Below are 15,805 nucleotides of genomic sequence, written 5' to 3' on the forward strand. Positions count from 1 at the left end.
CTAAGAAATTCGAAAATCCAATCCCTAAAGGGATAAAATGGGTTGTCTGTGTAGTTGTAGTTCATGCGGAAGAAGTCACGGGCTTAAGCTCTTGATTTGTAAACGCTGTCATCCCTTCCATTTGCCAGAAAGGCTTTTTTACTGTTTAAGGGGCATGAGACGGGTCTGCCAGCAAATTTAATTTGGTTTTTTGCAAATTGTAAACTACCGTCTCATGCACCTTAATACAGTCAAACCAATAAAAGTCCATTATATAGAATTCGTCTTACTGAGAAGTTAACTAAATTCTAACTTTTTTAGTGATGATTTAATAAACTCACCATTCAGTTGTAAAACATTTTATTAAAAGAATTTCTGTTAAAATATAAATAAAATTATGGCATACAGTTTATGGCCAAAGTGGCAGATAAATAGTCAATATACAAAAAATGGTCCCAAATCATGAAGTAATGATTCTTCATAAATAATAATAAATAAGATCATAATATTGTACCTGCCTAATGTCTACATTTCCATTGTACAAAATTGATCATTATTAGAAAAACAATTTAGTATTTTCATAAAAAGCATAACTTGAAATGGTAACAATACAAAAAATGAGAATAATTTGATTGCAAGTTTTAAAATATAAGAGAAGGTGTACTTCCTATATATCCAGATATAAACTTACTATATTTATGTAGACAGATATAAACTTATGATTTAGTTGAAGATCATATGATTTTTGGCCAAATCAAGGAAAACCATTCTTCGAGTAGAACAGATGCCTGTATTTAATGTTTTTGTATTTAAAAAACCAATTGGTTTTCTAAAAACTAAAACATTACAGGCATCTGTTGTATTGAAAATCATATCGATCACAAAATAATATCTACTGCTGGCTAAATTCTACTCATAGACAGTAAATAGTAATACAATATATACCTATATAAAAAAACTACAAATCATTACCACATAGCGAAGAGAGACTTGAGACCATAATAATGATTTGTTATTTTTTTTTTTACAGAGAAAGTTTAAGCAAGTAATTCTATTGTAAACATACTATTTTTTATGACATCTCTATTACAAAAAAATTGATACACTTATTCTATTTTGGCCTTAAGTAAACAAGTCTTTCATGTAATACATAATAATATTTACATACTGGTATTCCTTACAGATAATAAGTTTCAATGTACAATTTAATAATTTCTGTGTTTCTATAATATTATACAATTTTAATTTCTATGATTTTAATAAGATTTTATGGCAAGTTTATGGCCAAAAAAAGAAATTCTTAAAAAAAAAAGATTCTGACGAATTGAGAACCTCCTCCTTTTTTCGAAGTAGGTTAAAAATAAGAACAATCATAGCCATAGTTTTTAAGTAAAGTACACATATACTTAATTGAAAAAGTGTAAAAAAATTCCACAGTAGGTATGTACATAATATTTGAGATAAAATGAGAGCAAGCTAAAGTAATTTAAGTATAACCTAATTATATTGGCAACAAAATTTCCCAGTGATCTAATTTTTTTGAAAAAAAAAAAATGGAATTATGTATTAATTATACTAGGAATTAATGTTTAATCCAATACTTACAAAAACAGAAAGACAGTGAACGTATCATACAACCAATCAGTACCATGTTAGCCATAGATATACATATTATTATAATAATACTTAAGACGCTAGATATGCGATTGATGACGTTTTTTTAAAACAATTTGACTATCGTCATTTTGACGCTAATAACAGCTCATTGAGCATCATGTGAGCGTACTCGGAACTAAATTTTATTGAAGAGACATCAGTCAATTTTAATTCCAGGTGTGCTTGATGGGCTGCTTCAAATCAGCACAAAACTTATTTTTATGGCACACCCTATCTAGCGGATAAATAGTATTAATAATACTATTTACATGTTAAATGTACAATATAATAATATTTTATATCTATGATATTAGCCTATTACAATACCACGTCAAGATTTCTGGACGATAATAATATGTACGAGACATTCAAAGTCTTCATTTTGATAAACACAATAATTGTACATGACAATCCATCACAATCTGTCCATTACATTTAATTGGCTTAATTAATATGTTGTTTGTCATACCAGTTTTCATAGCAACAAATATGTTATTATCACATTAAGAACAGTGCAATCAAAGTTAGTGTCCTTTTGCCAATATTAAAAGTACCAGCAAATCTAATATGATTCTACTCTGCACATTGTAACAGACAATGTTTGGTGCTAGGCCCCTGGATCCATAACACAAGTATACAAGTGTGAGTTCAAAAGTATTTTACAGTTCTTCATCACCAATAGCTTCAAAAGCATTGTTTTCCACACAATCTCTCCCTGTTTTGAATGCAACGGATGCGAATTTTTCAGTGAGCTTCTGAACCGAGAATATTTCTCTGGAACTGCCTGAGGAGTCACCATTCTAAAAGAAGGATGAAACATATATTTTTTTGTTGTTTAATGTCAAGTAAATAAACCAGAGTTAGTGACTATACTGATCTGATTTGAAAACCACCACCAACTATTGATTGGCAAATGGCAAGACTCACCACAGAGCTGAGTGTATCGGTAGAGGATGACGGGGTGATGAGGTGCGTGGAGCCGTCGCGACGCAAGTAGGTGAGACTAGCGCGCTTGCATAGCGGCGACGTCGGCCCTTCTCCGTTCTTCTGACGCATCAACTCATCCACTATTGACTGAAAATACCCAGATAAACTCAATCATCGCATTTTTTGCAGAAGAAGAAAAACGTCCAAAGATTTTGTAAACAAACTCAATCGTTACCTGTAAACAGACGCTAATAAAAATAGCGTGTTCAGTCCGCAGCGTCACCCATACCAAATTGTCTTTGCTTAGTAGATATTCAAATGACAACTCGAAGTTTTTACTGGGCTCATCTAAGACAGAGTCGTCTCCGTTTGTTTGTGACCGCTCCACCTGAAAAATTAGGTCCCACTTAAAATAAATAACCAAAGCAAACCGAGCGAAAGAGTAGAAGAATAAAATGAAAACTTCTGAGGATAAGCCAGCAATGCGAAATTTCGTAGAATTCTGTTGGGTGGAAATTGTATGAACTCATTCGCGCGAATTTTTTTCGTGAGTGCTTGCGGCTTTATACAATTTCCAAAATAAAATAAGAAAGAAACGAAGATATATACATAAACTTATGCCGTATTTTACACACTTTTTGGCATTTATTAAATTTTAGGCAGCAGTGCTGCGCGAGATGAATTGCACTTTATTGCGTCGTAATAAGAATCGCAATTTATTTAAACATCTTTGCTGAGTGACCTTTTTGTAGCTGGAAGGTACTATCAAGTAGGAATTCTGTGCTAAAAGTGTGTTAAGTGTATCGTACCTGGAACCTCCCACCTATAAGACCACAGCGAAAACGAATTGCGCTAGGAAAATCATTGATATCAAATACTCACATGACTTCGTCTGGGTTGGGTTAGCTGGCGGGCGTGCTGTCATTTGGAGTGTTTTTTTTTTTGTTAAAACTGACTGGAAAGCGCTCTAAGGGGGTGCCATATGTATGTCGGCGAGCGCCGGCACAGACGGGGTCCATACTTGTATAGTTTCACTAACTTGTTACAAATAACTACAAACTTGACATTGGCTAATCTTTGTAAAGCCAGACGGGAGAGAAAAAAAAAATACTCACATTGTGTAAAGTAGTTATACGCCAGCACCTCATCCGTGTGACTTTATACCGTTGCTCGTGAGTGGGGTGGGTCACACTCGCTAGAGTCAACTCTTTGGAGGCGAGGGAGACTCGGACGCGTATAGTGGCGGCATTAGGCTCGCCCACGTTCACTGCGTCTGTCAATGCGTCACCGGCTGGTATGCTGCTGTAGTGGCGAAGAGTTCGAGCGAGTTCGATATACTGGAAAAGAAGTTGATAAAAACTACAGATGGGTACAACTCATATTTACGTATTTTAAAAATTAAGGACATCGCACACTTGCAGAGTGAATCTGTGACACTTGTTTGTGTGACACACATATGAGTAGCGCTGTTTATGTACCTTTTAGTACAACAACATCTACGAGCATGCTTCAAAGTACCAAGTCTAAAAGTTATTATTTTAGATACAATATATAAACATACATAGCCATTGACTGAAATCACACTCGATGATGCCAGGAGCAGCCTAGACAATAAGATGCCTATCCAATTTTGGTTCAAAGAATGTTTCTATTTGAGAATAACAACATAGTGTCGAGTTGTTGGTTGAGGATTTTAGGGTGCATTAATAGCTCGTTCACACAGGCTGCGTTAGCGTAGACGTAGCGCGTATTGTAGCGTTGTAATATATAGAACTGTATGAAACATGGCACACCGTTTGCGTAAAGCGTGGACGTATGCGTAACCTGGTGTGTTAGGGGTTTACGCGCTTCACTACGCACGTGTCACGTGTACGCAATTGGTGTACATCGGTCTTAAAATTAGCAACGCGATAGGGGTGCAGCTGCAGTGCCGGTCTCGGCCACGGGCCTTGAATTTGTTTGATTCTACAGTGCTTGCGGCCAATTTGAATAAAACTCTATTTGATACACAATGATTTACCATGGGTGGTAGAATAATGAGCGAAAAACTAAATTGGTTAATTCTTGAGCTCACACCCCGAAACATAGGGCTATATATACCAGTGGGCTGTGTGATACCAGTATAATATTAAAGACTAGTATTAAATTGGTTGCCTTCCTATAATATGTAAAGCTATAAGGTCATTGTTAAAAGCAAACAATATACCCCAGTATTACTAAAACGAGTAAAAGTAAATGTGAAATATCAAATAATGTATGAGCTCATTTGTTGTTGAATCATGACTGGAGGCGTTGATCACAGCGCCAATAATGTATGACAAAATATCAATTACTTGATTAACATGCCACATGATCACTGCAAGACACATTATACCTACATGTGCCATACTTTGTGAATAACAAAATGATGTTCACCGCCAAAATTGTAAACACATGATTTTCCTGGATAAAAATGCTAAGGATGTTTTGGATTTTTTTTAATGAACTAAGTCCATGCTAACTAAGTGCATTTATAATATTATAAATGCAAAAATGTCTAAACAGACATACATCATACAAGTGCAATCATTAAATCTTTAGTAAGTACAAAACTTTATCTCAATTGTTCTAGTGCAGTAGTTGTTTCATGATAATATTTTTTTTTCTCTCATTTAAAGAGCTGGGTCACTAGTGTGACCATGGGGCTCTGGTAGGTCCATTCTATCTTATTCTAACACTTAAAACTATATCTACATTCTATTAACAATTACCTCTAAGACCTATATTTCTACGGGCCATCCTGTACAAATGTATGATAATATTGTAACACAAAGAAATAAACTAAATACATAATATTTGTTATAATTTTAAGAAAGGCAGAGACTTTAAACTTACCTCTTTTTTTTGTTTCTTAGCTTCATATGAAGACAGGATTTGTTTAGTTTCTGCATCAGCCGTCATCCAATTCAAATCTAACTCCTCAATGAGCTGGAGGTATAATAAGTCTAGTGAAACTCTATCTATCATCAGATCAATATCATAGCATGGATCCCAGTAGCTGAAAAAGGATTACATTATGTTGTTTGTAGGGTAAATATTGATGTATTTGCATATAAATAAATATAAAATCTTCATTTAACATAACATTTACAATATTTGACTAAAATATTATCAACTACTTAATACAAAGCAAAATAAATTACTATGAAGCGAAACTAGAATAATAAATTAAAAAATAGACATATAAATATAAAATAGACATTTTATTATACCTATTTATTACCTTTTTCTCAAAACAATTTTGTCTTCTGGTCTAACATATTTTTGAGAAATATATGGAGATTCATAATCTTCCAGTTTTTTCATACAAGGCTGGCCATCCTTAGCACAGCTCCAGTTGAAAAGGTATAAGGAGAAATATTTTGTAAAGTCTTTTGACAAGTTCACATAATTACAAGCAATATCTAGAACAGTACTGGATGAGTCAGTGGATGACACAGACAGTGGTATTCTGTACCCATTCATTAGAGATATTTCTATGTCCACTACATGAACTCTCACTGAATGTGTTTCTTGTTGAGCCGAAAAAAGGAATGTTATTAGGATGCCTGAGTTTGCAAACACTGTATTCTGTCCAACTAAAAATAAACACTGTACATTAATAAAAAATTTGATAATATATTATACCAAAATGTTACACATGTCATACATTACCTGACTGAACATATTTTTCTAGCAGAATCCTCCTCTCGTCTAACTGAGAACTAGTTAAAAATAATTTCTTGGGGGGGAACTGTGGTAACTTGAAATGCGGATATTGAGCCTGCAATTGCTCGTGAAGACTAAGCAGTTGCTTATACCGAGCCGTACAGTGAAAAAATCCATCAATGTAGATGTTGAAGCCCTAGAGAATCAAAAACATTACACAAGATTAATCAAAATATCTAAGTTCCAACTCAAATTCTACAAACATATGCATACAGAATTTAATAGGTCAAACACATTAAAACAATATTTATTGAGAGTACAGACTCTGAGACGAAAAGAACATCTTTATCTTACGCGATTATTAAATAAAGATACTTACCGTGTAAGTGATCCCATTATCGTCACGAAACTGTTGCAAATCAGGAATAGAAAAATGCATTTTCACAATTTAAACTAGGATTAAATGACATAACTTTGCTAAGAAGGAATGTTTGTTTTAACAATTAAATTATTTTTAGGAATAACTTTCTCGGACAAACAAAAAGCAAAACAGTAATTTGCTTCGCCCACTTTTTTACTGTCAATGTCAACTGTCAAACAGACATCTTGACATCTGTCATAAACTCTCAAATTGTTTTTTTTTTTAAATGCTTCTTAGCTCTGAGCTCTAGGCTTTTAAATAAATAAACAATTTAAGGGCCTAAAACTTTCCAATATTGCGCACGTACACATCTTAAGGTGGAAGCGACTGGCCTGCCCGCGAAATTCAAATTTAATTTGGTTTTTCGCAATTTGTAAATTAATACGATAACGTAGGCTTATGGTTATTTTATTTGCGACAATGGCAATATCATCGCATTGAATTTCGCGGGCAGGCCCGTCTTATGCCCCTTAAGGGGAGGCGCATGATTCCTTTTGTATTTTATTTTCTTTATATAAGTTAGTCATAGATTTTAGTAACCAGAGCCGCAAGCCACTTTAAAAATTATTTTAGCAAATGTCAGTGTCAGTGTCATTAAAACTTCAACCTTGAAAACGAAAATGATTTTCTCTGCGAAAATGATGGAAAATAACTTTGAAAAATGAATTTTATTTAGTTCAATATTCTTTTATATTTCAGCCTTTCTGGTTTGTATGTATTTATATAGGTACCTAGCGAATTTACAGTAAAACTCAATTAAGTAGATAATCCAATGTGATAATTACTGCATTGTTCGTTAACTTTATTCCAGACTAATTCCAGATTCATTATTTATTTTCCAGATAGGTACTAACTACTAAGCAAACAGATATTCGTAATGTTATAGATAAATACGACCGACGGCGAGTGATAACACTGCGCTACTCGTGCCCGTTTCGTGGCTCTTATCAAGCTGCTTGTTTGCTAGTCTTCGTGCCCTCGCTCGACCCCCTAGTTCCTTGGCCCGCTTATCACAATCAACATGAATAAAATGAGACGACAGACGGTAATTATTCCACATTCTGTTGTACGCTCACGCACGATCGCACATCCGTAACTTTTATATTTGACTAAAGTTGCAACTAAAATAATTTGTAAGTTTTTCTAAGTTCAAGTTAGTTTTTTAACTTGTGTTGTGATTTTCTCTTCATCCTGCATCCAAGAGGAGGAATGCCAAGTGACTGCCGGGACTGTTTGGGAATTCGTTTTCGAATTAACACCCTGCACCAGACTTGGAAGTGGCTGCATCAGACCATCGCCCTACATGAATACTTGATCTCCCTCTCCTCGGCAGACACTGACGCCGGATTGTCCATGCATTAAAGTGCTGAACATTTTAGTGCTACTGTTTAAATAGACTGTTATTTTAAGAAATTTAGACTTAAAGGACTGCCTGTCAAAGGTTCATACAAAAAAGAATCAGTTTCACAAATCATTAAAAATGGCACAATCAATGATGAGAAAGATTGCCATGGGCAACATGTTTGTTCTGGTCGGATTGACGAGAAGAACTAGTTCACGAAGCCTGGTCACGGGCAAGAGCTTGACCAGCAAGAAGGTTCGAAATGAATTGCCGCCGGAGGGGGAGGTCACAAAATCGGTGTTCATGTCTCAATCGACAGACATCTATACCAATTTAGCACTGGAAGATTGGATGTACCGTAACATGGACTTCAGTAACCACCATGTGATGATGGTGTGGCGTAACGAGCCATGCGTAGTTATTGGCAAACACCAGAATCCTTGGCTTGAGGCCAATGTACCGTTCCTGGCTGAGAAAGAGATAGCATTGGCTCGACGTAACAGTGGTGGAGGCACTGTGTATCACGACCGTGGCAACCTTAACATTAGCTTCTTCACTCCTGTAGAGAGACATGATAGAAAGTACAATTTGGAGCTCATCAAGAGAGCACTGTACAGGGGATTTGGAATCAAATCTTTCATCAATGATCGCCATGATATCATTGTACAAGACAAATATAAAGTATCCTTTTTAAAACACATTAACATTTAACTGTTTTTTTTCATGCATCGTTCATTCAATTTAGTTGGAACTTTAAACAGTTGTTGTTGGCACTTGCGTGAAGTTACAGTCAAAATACGATTGGTGGTGCTCAAATCACATTGGTTATTGGTTAGCTAGTTTCTTAGAAACTGAAATTAGTAGCAGCACCTGTGATAATTAATAGATTTACATACATCTTTTTTCAATTAAAAAATCTTTTTGCTCTTTAACATTCAATATGTTTTTAGTAAATGCATAGCAATACCAAGTATCTAAATTAGTATGAAGGATATAATATGCAATACTGTGTGTCAACTATCGTGACTCGTCTGATGTTGTGTCAAACTACATTAAGTTGATTTCCTTAATGATAACTGTTAGATCTCTGGAACAGCTGCTAGATTATCACGTTTGGTTGCATATCACCACTGCACTCTTCTAGTCAATGCCAACAAGGCAGATCTCAGCAAGGCACTCGCCAAAAGAGAGGTGGGTAATTTGTACATAATAACGCATGCCTTTAGTTTTATTTTCTTCCATATCATCAAGTGTTTTTTTTGTATAATCAAGTAACCTATTTAACTTATTGATAACCTTAGAAGATAATAAGTTTAATAAAAGTTAAGTTAAATCAATATTCCAGTACATTTTTTCCTCCATATACTTAGTACTAATAATATTAATATGCAAGGCTTTTTTGTATTCATAAACTTCATGAATTTTCACGAATTTTCCAACAAAAAGAAAACAATTCAAGCTTTAAATATTTTTTTGCCTCAATAGGAAGCAAAAATAGTGAGTAGGTGCTAAAAATGTATTTTAAATTCAAATGAAAATATGTAATAGATTAGCTGTTATAATTTCCGCGTGCGTATATTAGTGATAGCGTAATATTTAGGTGAGCAACGTAAAGCCGACAGTGAGTTTATGAACCATCGACTTTTTGTCGTGTGGTACCTGGTAACATGCTTTAAACCCTTATGGTCGAATACTGAACCTGTGAAAGGAGGATGTCACTTAATTATTATATAGTCTTATTTTACGATCACGCATCGTTCATCTGATTGAGTTGAAACTTTGAACACTTGTTGTTGGGATTTGCGGAAAGGTTTCTAAAATAGTATCACCAACGTACATTGTGGCTAGTTCTTAGTAAAAATTCAGATTTAGAGATGTTCATTTTTATATAATTTAAGTTTAACGTAAACCTGTGTTCTTAACTTTTTATATTATGCAACTCATTCAAACAAGTTAAACAAAAAGTCTCAAACTTTATCAGTCGTTGTCTAAATAGTCTTGTTATAAAAAGTATCCTTTGTTTGCACCATTGACCTCTACTAATACAAGTACGCTGGACCTGCGATTGGCGACTTTTGAAGTGACATGATTTCTCTATGTTGGCAATGATAGCAGGTGTGAGCGTATTCGAACCTAAGTGTTAGTGAGAGAGATCTGTCAACATAGTGTTAACACGAAGACCATTTCACAAAAAGTGTCAATTTTGATTCCCTGTACGCTTGGCGGGCGCTTTGCATCGGCAAAAAACATAACTGTCATCTTTTACGGCACATCTCTTCCAGCGTACTTGTATATATCCATTTCAGTGTCTTGATATAAAAAGTATCGTTTGTTTGCGCCCCTTTTTATTTGCCTCAAGTAACAATGTATATAATGTATTTCCTAACACTGCTTTGAATTGCTCATGTGTGTCACAGGTCACCCGACTTCTAAATGACTCATTTTATTGTTTTTAACGATATAACTAGTATGTTTATACCTACTCAGTAAAATAATACGGAATCAAATAGTAGTACTCGTAACATTGCTCTCGGTCAAGTTTGATTGGATTATAGAAACGCAAATTTAATTAATTATTATTATCGCAATACATATTATAATACCTAATGCCGCGTTGAATCACATAAATAATAATTAACTAGTTATTTAGCAATGGAATCTCCATTGCTAAAATATGGTTAGCAATGACGTCTATATCTTATTTACGGTTCTGACAAAAATTTCGAGCGGAAAAGAACACACTTTGATCTTCATTAGTATCAAAAAAATTAAAACAGTTTTTCTCGCCATTTTTCCTAGATCATTTTGATACCTCTAACTTAAATTGATGGCTAGACCCACTTATACCAACTTGCTAATCTTGTATTTGAGGAATTACCCTGATTTTAAAATAACCAATAGTGTTTAGTCAATAGTCTAATGTTTTTTGATTTGTGTTATCTTTGCCACTAACACTATCTGTTCCACTAACATTAACCCGACCTGTTCCTCCCGACACATTATGTTAAGGACACTTAATTTTATATAGCATGGCATACTGCAGACGACCGCGACGCCGTCGACGCCCTCGCCGGTGCGGAACCTGGCGGATGTGGACAACAAGGTGACCGTGGAGGCTTTGCAAACGGCCATCGGGTACGAGTACCTGAGGACGACGGCTCTGCGCCTGGTTGACGGCGGCGAACGGCAGATCCTGAAACAGAGAGGCTTCCAATTCGTAAACCCCACTGATGACTGGTTCCCTGGTAAGTTTTTTTAAGCTCTTCTTATTTGGTTATTTCATAATAAAGAATTGGTCAAGTGCGAGGCGGACTCGACCCGAAGGGTTCCGTATCATCGTACAAAATAGAATCATTTCATGTGCAACACTGCAAGTTAACGACGGTCAGCGCCATCTACATGTCCGTCCGTCTGTCGTGTCTGTCAAGAAAATCTATAGAGTACTTCCCGTTGACCTAGAATTAGATACATGTTTAAGTCCGACAGAATTCTCCTTTATAGAAATTTATTTGTCCTTTTAAAAAAGATTTTCGGTAAGAATGACCTTGTGGAAATATTAACTAGTCTGTGGCCCACTAATGTTCGGTTTCAATAAATCTTTCTGTAATCTGTGGTTAAGTTACCAATGTTTCTATATTTTGCCGAAAATTGTGTGGTATTTTTTGGCAACTTTAATTAAGTAACAACTTATGTTACAGATAGATTGAATATAGAAACCTGGCGTTAGTTAAGACATCCTTTCGTTTAGTTGTACTTAACTAAATGATTAATTTATGTTTTCTATCCGGTAATAGGTCTTTCGGAGTTAAAGAATGACTTAGAATCATGGGACTGGACGTACGGTCGAACGCCTATGTTCACTGTGAGTCGATCGTTCCCGGTGCCCGCGGAACTCCTCGCTCCGTCCAGAGTGTACTCCGCTACCCAGGAGTTGGTCATCACTATGACAGTGGAAAAGGGCCTTATCGATGACGTCACACTGAACATTCCTCCCGGCTTAGTGGAATCCGGTTTCCACGGCGAGGCGTCGGTTATAACTCATCTCAAAGGAAAGAGGTTCACTTCGGAAGCCCTCTCGGCTCTCGAGGACGCGATGCTAACACGTCGTTCTACTAGAGACGTGAAAAAGTTGGACGACAAAGAGCAGTTTGTCGCCAAATGCTTCGATCAAGTCGTTAATACTATCTAGTTTGTTTTATATAGACCATCCATTAATTAAGTCGCATCATCAGGCGAAGAAATGGTCCACTAAGTTCTGTGACAAACATATTTTTGTCGATTATGTAGTTCAAACGAGATTTATAATCGGTATTTTCTGTATTAGAGAACTTCAGCTTGGGCCACAACTAATGAATGAGAGCGAATACAAATAAAACGATAAACTGAAAAAATATGTTGATAAATTGTATTGTCTAAAATGAAGACTTAAAAGTAACGTATTTGGGTCATATAATTAGATATCTAGACGCAAGGGAGACAAAAGAACTGTGGCCATGTCACGTGATTAATGGATGGTTTCTTTAAATCGAATAGGTGCTATATTGTGATAAGCTAACTGTAAATACGAATGTATATTATCATCATTTTATAAGTAGGTGCGTTGTTATGCCAGTGGTTGTATGTAAATATCGCGTAGTGTATGATATGTATTAAGATATAAATGGTTCAAAGGTGAAATAGTTGACTGTAAATACTTTGTTAATTTGAAACGTTTGTAAAAACAACATATTTTTGTACTAATAACTTTAGCGAACTATATCTACCTATTATTTTTAATAACGTGATTGCTAAAAAATTGGATTTTGCTTTGTTATTATGTGTTCTTTTAGTTTAGAATTTTATTTTATGTTGTTATGGTACGGCTCCACTATCAGGGTTCGGCAAATCAATTGGCCTCACAACTCTTGATACGACAAATGATTTGTGTTTGGCGGATTTTTAAATAAGATTTGCAAATGAACCGGCCGGCAAACGCTTATGCATTCGGGTAAGCTCGAATGTGCGGAATTCTTTTAAAACATCTTGAAATGTGAACAACTCTTTGATATGGTTCCTCCTTTACCTTTCTACCATCGTACTGCAAGGCATCGTCAAGGTCTGCATCCGTACGTAGTTGAAATTCCTTGGACACGCACGAAGCGATTTGCTTCCTCGTTTCTAATCCTAGTAACTTCGGTAACTTCTAGGCAAGCGCGCTCCATCTTAGGCTGCATCATCACTTGCTAGCAGGTCTGATTACAGCCAAGCGCTAGTCTATAAATTAAAAAAGAAACGATTGACAGCCACACAATTTGCGATATTATTATTAATCATTTTCCGAATAGTGGATCCGTATCATTAGAGGTACGTAACGCGGTGTTGCGATACCGTGAATTTGTGATGTTTTAATTAACAGAATTGACACATTTGCGGGGCCGTGGCCTGACGCAACACTGAGTCGCGCGCCTTCGATGCCTATTTCCACGGGGACACCGCAATAGGACACAAGTACCTACTGAAATTGACAAAAAAAAAAAAAAGAACGGATACCTAGTAAATAAAATGGTTTAAGTAGGTACCTACTTAAACTAATTGTTGATTTTAAAGTAAATTACGGGGAATTTCAATACTGCAGTTCTTGTTTAATGAAAAATCCGGTCACGTGCGGGTCGGACTCGTATAGGAAGGGTTCCGTACCATTGTACAAGATTATGTTCTTTTTAATTTATATGGGGCCCATTTTGAAATTTTATTATTTTTTGTTATAGCGCCAAAATAAACACTCAACTCTCTATACCTGTTGCGGTTCATGAGATATGAGATAGATAGACAGACAAACAGACGGTCAGCGGTGGCTCAGTAATAGGGCCCCGTTGGAACCCTTCTGTTTCGGAACCTTAAAGAAGCAATGATATTTTATCGCGACTTTTTATCGCAATAAATTCCCGTGTGAAATAGCGACAAAGTTCCCGCGAGTCGCACGCTTGTGCAGAACGCTACAAGAATGCATCATATCATTTGTTTTTAATTTAAACTTTTAATTTACTTACCGACTTAATTTTGTATCTATCCATTAATATTACTTATAAAACATGTTAGGTATTTAGTTTGTATGTTATTACCGATTTTATGTTAGACCTCTATCAACCTAGACCATTTCATCATTCATCCGCACACTAACAACTGCCCGAAACGGGTCCTTTTTTGTATGAAATGGACGTAAGGCACATGTAAATTAATTTATTTTAAGGATTTTTGTGTTAACGCTATTATTATAATAATATTATGATATTAATTTTGATATTGCAGCCAATATAACTTGCTATGTACTAACAATTTCTATCTCATATTTTGTTAAGCTGTATTGAAATAAAGCTTTAAAAGTTACATTGCATTTATTTTATTTGTACGAATACCAATCTCGATACTAAGTTAGAGTTAGGTATCGCAAAATAAGTAGTCCAAATTGCAACATGGCTATTTGCGTACGTTATACACTAAGGAGTAAACATAAACCCGGCTGAGTTTGTATCATGCGCAGTGACATGCCTCGTGTTCAGATTGGTCTGATTATTTTGCGCGCACTATAAGTACCTACATTTAAAAATAATCTTACGTTATCTTTACAATGACTACTTATACATGATGTAAATTTTGTAAAGGATTGTTTAGAATTGTGATGATAAGAAAGCTTGGGGACAAGTTTAAGTGGTTTTGTGAAGTGGTGATAATAAGAGAAATATCCGGCTGAGACTGTTGCGGGCTCTTGTGCGACATGGGCGCGTTTGTTTTTTTATTTTTTTGTAATTAATTGCACCATTACACCACTATCTTACAAATTCAACAATCGACAGTCAAAAATGTAACAATGGTACCTAATTTGAATAAATGATTTACTTTGATGAAGTTTACCGCTCTCAAGTTTGCAGCTGAATTGAAGCGGTTCCCAGTAAACTTGACGGCGGTGTATGGCTATCAATGTGCATTATATCATGCACACACCATGCACACTTGACGGTGTATCAGTTGACTGGGCCCGCTGCAAACTTGACGTTAAAGATCGTGTAGGCCAGCATTAACATTTAACAGTAGTAACATTTTTACTTGACATCTCAAGGGGAAGGCTGTTCATTGATGGACACACAATGTGTTGATTACGAACGATCTTATAATTCTTTCGTGGTAGGCACCTATATAGCTATAGAGCAATAGGTTGGAGGATCGTGCGCGCACAAGTACTGGATTAACGAAAATATGCGCGTTTGTCCTCGCACAATAAAAACTTGCTTGCGTCTTGCTCTTCCTCTCGCTTTCTGTAGAGGCGGGTGGTGGTCGTTGGCCGGAGCTTGCCGCCAGTTTGCGCTTGATCTCAGTGCGCGCGCACCGTGCGCCATATTGATTTATCACGCGTTGTCATGACAACCGCGTAAACAATACAATCGCGGGAGTTTTTCATTTCAGTGGAGTGTTTGTTTATGTTTGTCCTGAGATAGTTAGCAAAGTAAGTATTTATAACTTGGAATATAAAACATCCTACGTTACAGATATACTATACGAATGTTATATAGGTATAAGCCACGAGTAAAAATATCTGCCTATAAAAGGCCTTTATTTTTATCACACTATAAGAACCTATCAGAATTCAGAACAATTTAAAAAACCTGAATCTGACAGCTGAAGATTAAAAGAATCACACAATATCGATAAGTAAAAAAAAATTGATTGAATTTATTAAACTCAAGTATAAAGCAGCTTTATAATTATTTTACTACATATAATGCCCGCGATTTTGCCCGCTTGGATTTAGATTTTTA

The 15,805-nt window shown here is 35.6% G+C and overlaps 4 protein-coding genes across 6 annotated transcripts in view; 3 read left to right on the forward strand and 1 right to left on the reverse strand.

Annotated features, from left to right (window-relative positions):
* Nucleotides 1–322: 322 nt before the first annotated feature.
* LOC123875731 (sorting nexin-17) lies at nucleotides 323–6,826 on the reverse strand. The gene is made up of 8 exons (XM_045921750.1): nucleotides 6,629–6,826; nucleotides 6,256–6,445; nucleotides 5,825–6,179; nucleotides 5,437–5,599; nucleotides 3,678–3,899; nucleotides 2,798–2,950; nucleotides 2,563–2,709; nucleotides 323–2,435 (listed from the first exon to the last, which is right to left on the reverse strand). Exons 1-8 carry the CDS (start codon nucleotides 6,686–6,688, stop codon nucleotides 2,295–2,297), a joined length of 1,431 nt encoding a protein of 476 aa, XP_045777706.1. The 5' UTR covers nucleotides 6,689–6,826; the 3' UTR covers nucleotides 323–2,294.
* A 437-nt stretch (nucleotides 6,827–7,263) lies between these two features.
* Nucleotides 7,264–8,259, forward strand: LOC123875772. 2 transcript variants are annotated; one of them, XM_045921813.1, is made up of 3 exons: nucleotides 7,264–7,377; nucleotides 7,513–7,715; nucleotides 7,873–8,259. In XM_045921813.1, the coding sequence occupies exon 3, from the start codon at nucleotides 7,880–7,882 to the stop codon at nucleotides 8,030–8,032; it is 153 nt and encodes a 50-aa protein (XP_045777769.1). In that variant the 5' UTR covers nucleotides 7,264–7,377; nucleotides 7,513–7,715; nucleotides 7,873–7,879; the 3' UTR covers nucleotides 8,033–8,259. The 2 variants fall into 2 exon arrangements, with proteins under 2 accessions (XP_045777769.1, XP_045777773.1); XM_045921817.1 differs by having other exon boundaries at nucleotides 7,557–7,715.
* On the forward strand, nucleotides 8,151–12,393 carry LOC123875739 (lipoyltransferase 1, mitochondrial). Of its 2 annotated transcripts, none has more exons than XM_045921762.1 (4): nucleotides 8,151–8,693; nucleotides 9,096–9,203; nucleotides 11,041–11,257; nucleotides 11,807–12,393. In XM_045921762.1, exons 1-4 carry the CDS (start codon nucleotides 8,151–8,153, stop codon nucleotides 12,199–12,201), a joined length of 1,263 nt encoding a protein of 420 aa, XP_045777718.1. In that variant the 3' UTR covers nucleotides 12,202–12,393. The 2 variants fall into 2 exon arrangements, with proteins under 2 accessions (XP_045777718.1, XP_045777728.1); XM_045921772.1 differs by having other exon boundaries at nucleotides 11,056–11,257.
* Nucleotides 12,394–15,297: 2,904 nt separating this feature from the next.
* The window catches only part of LOC123875724, a 94,184-nt gene continuing 93,676 nt past the window's right edge, over nucleotides 15,298–15,805 (forward strand). Inside the window, exon 1 of the mRNA XM_045921737.1 lies at nucleotides 15,298–15,492. The gene's annotated coding sequence lies outside the window, so the exon portion shown is untranslated. The remainder of the gene's footprint in view (nucleotides 15,493–15,805) is intronic.

The sequence above is a fragment of the Maniola jurtina genome, chromosome 2 (assembly GCF_905333055.1).
Source record: "Maniola jurtina chromosome 2, ilManJurt1.1, whole genome shotgun sequence".
Classification (NCBI taxonomy): domain Eukaryota; kingdom Metazoa; phylum Arthropoda; class Insecta; order Lepidoptera; family Nymphalidae; genus Maniola; species Maniola jurtina.

Bases quoted from the DNA above. Each gene is read 5' to 3' on its own strand.
- LOC123875739 (XM_045921762.1), top strand. From the start codon at position 8,151: ATGGCACAATCAATGATGAGAAAGATTGCCATGGGCAACATGTTTGTT. The intron at 8,694-9,095 runs GTATCCTTTTTA...GATAACTGTTAG, and splicing joins TTGTACAAGACAAATATAAA to ATCTCTGGAACAGCTGCTAG. The intron at 11,258-11,806 runs GTAAGTTTTTTT...ATCCGGTAATAG, and splicing joins CACTGATGACTGGTTCCCTG to GTCTTTCGGAGTTAAAGAAT.
- LOC123875772 (XM_045921813.1), top strand. From the start codon at position 7,880: ATGCCAAGTGACTGCCGGGACTGTTTGGGAATTCGTTTTCGAATTAAC.
- LOC123875731 (XM_045921750.1), bottom strand. From the start codon at position 6,688: ATGCATTTTTCTATTCCTGATTTGCAACAGTTTCGTGACGATAATGGG. The intron at 6,180-6,255 runs GTAATGTATGAC...GTTTATTTTTAG, and splicing joins AGAAAAATATGTTCAGTCAG to TTGGACAGAATACAGTGTTT. The intron at 3,900-5,436 runs GTAAGTTTAAAG...CTTCTTTTCCAG, and splicing joins CTAAGAAACAAAAAAAAGAG to TATATCGAACTCGCTCGAAC.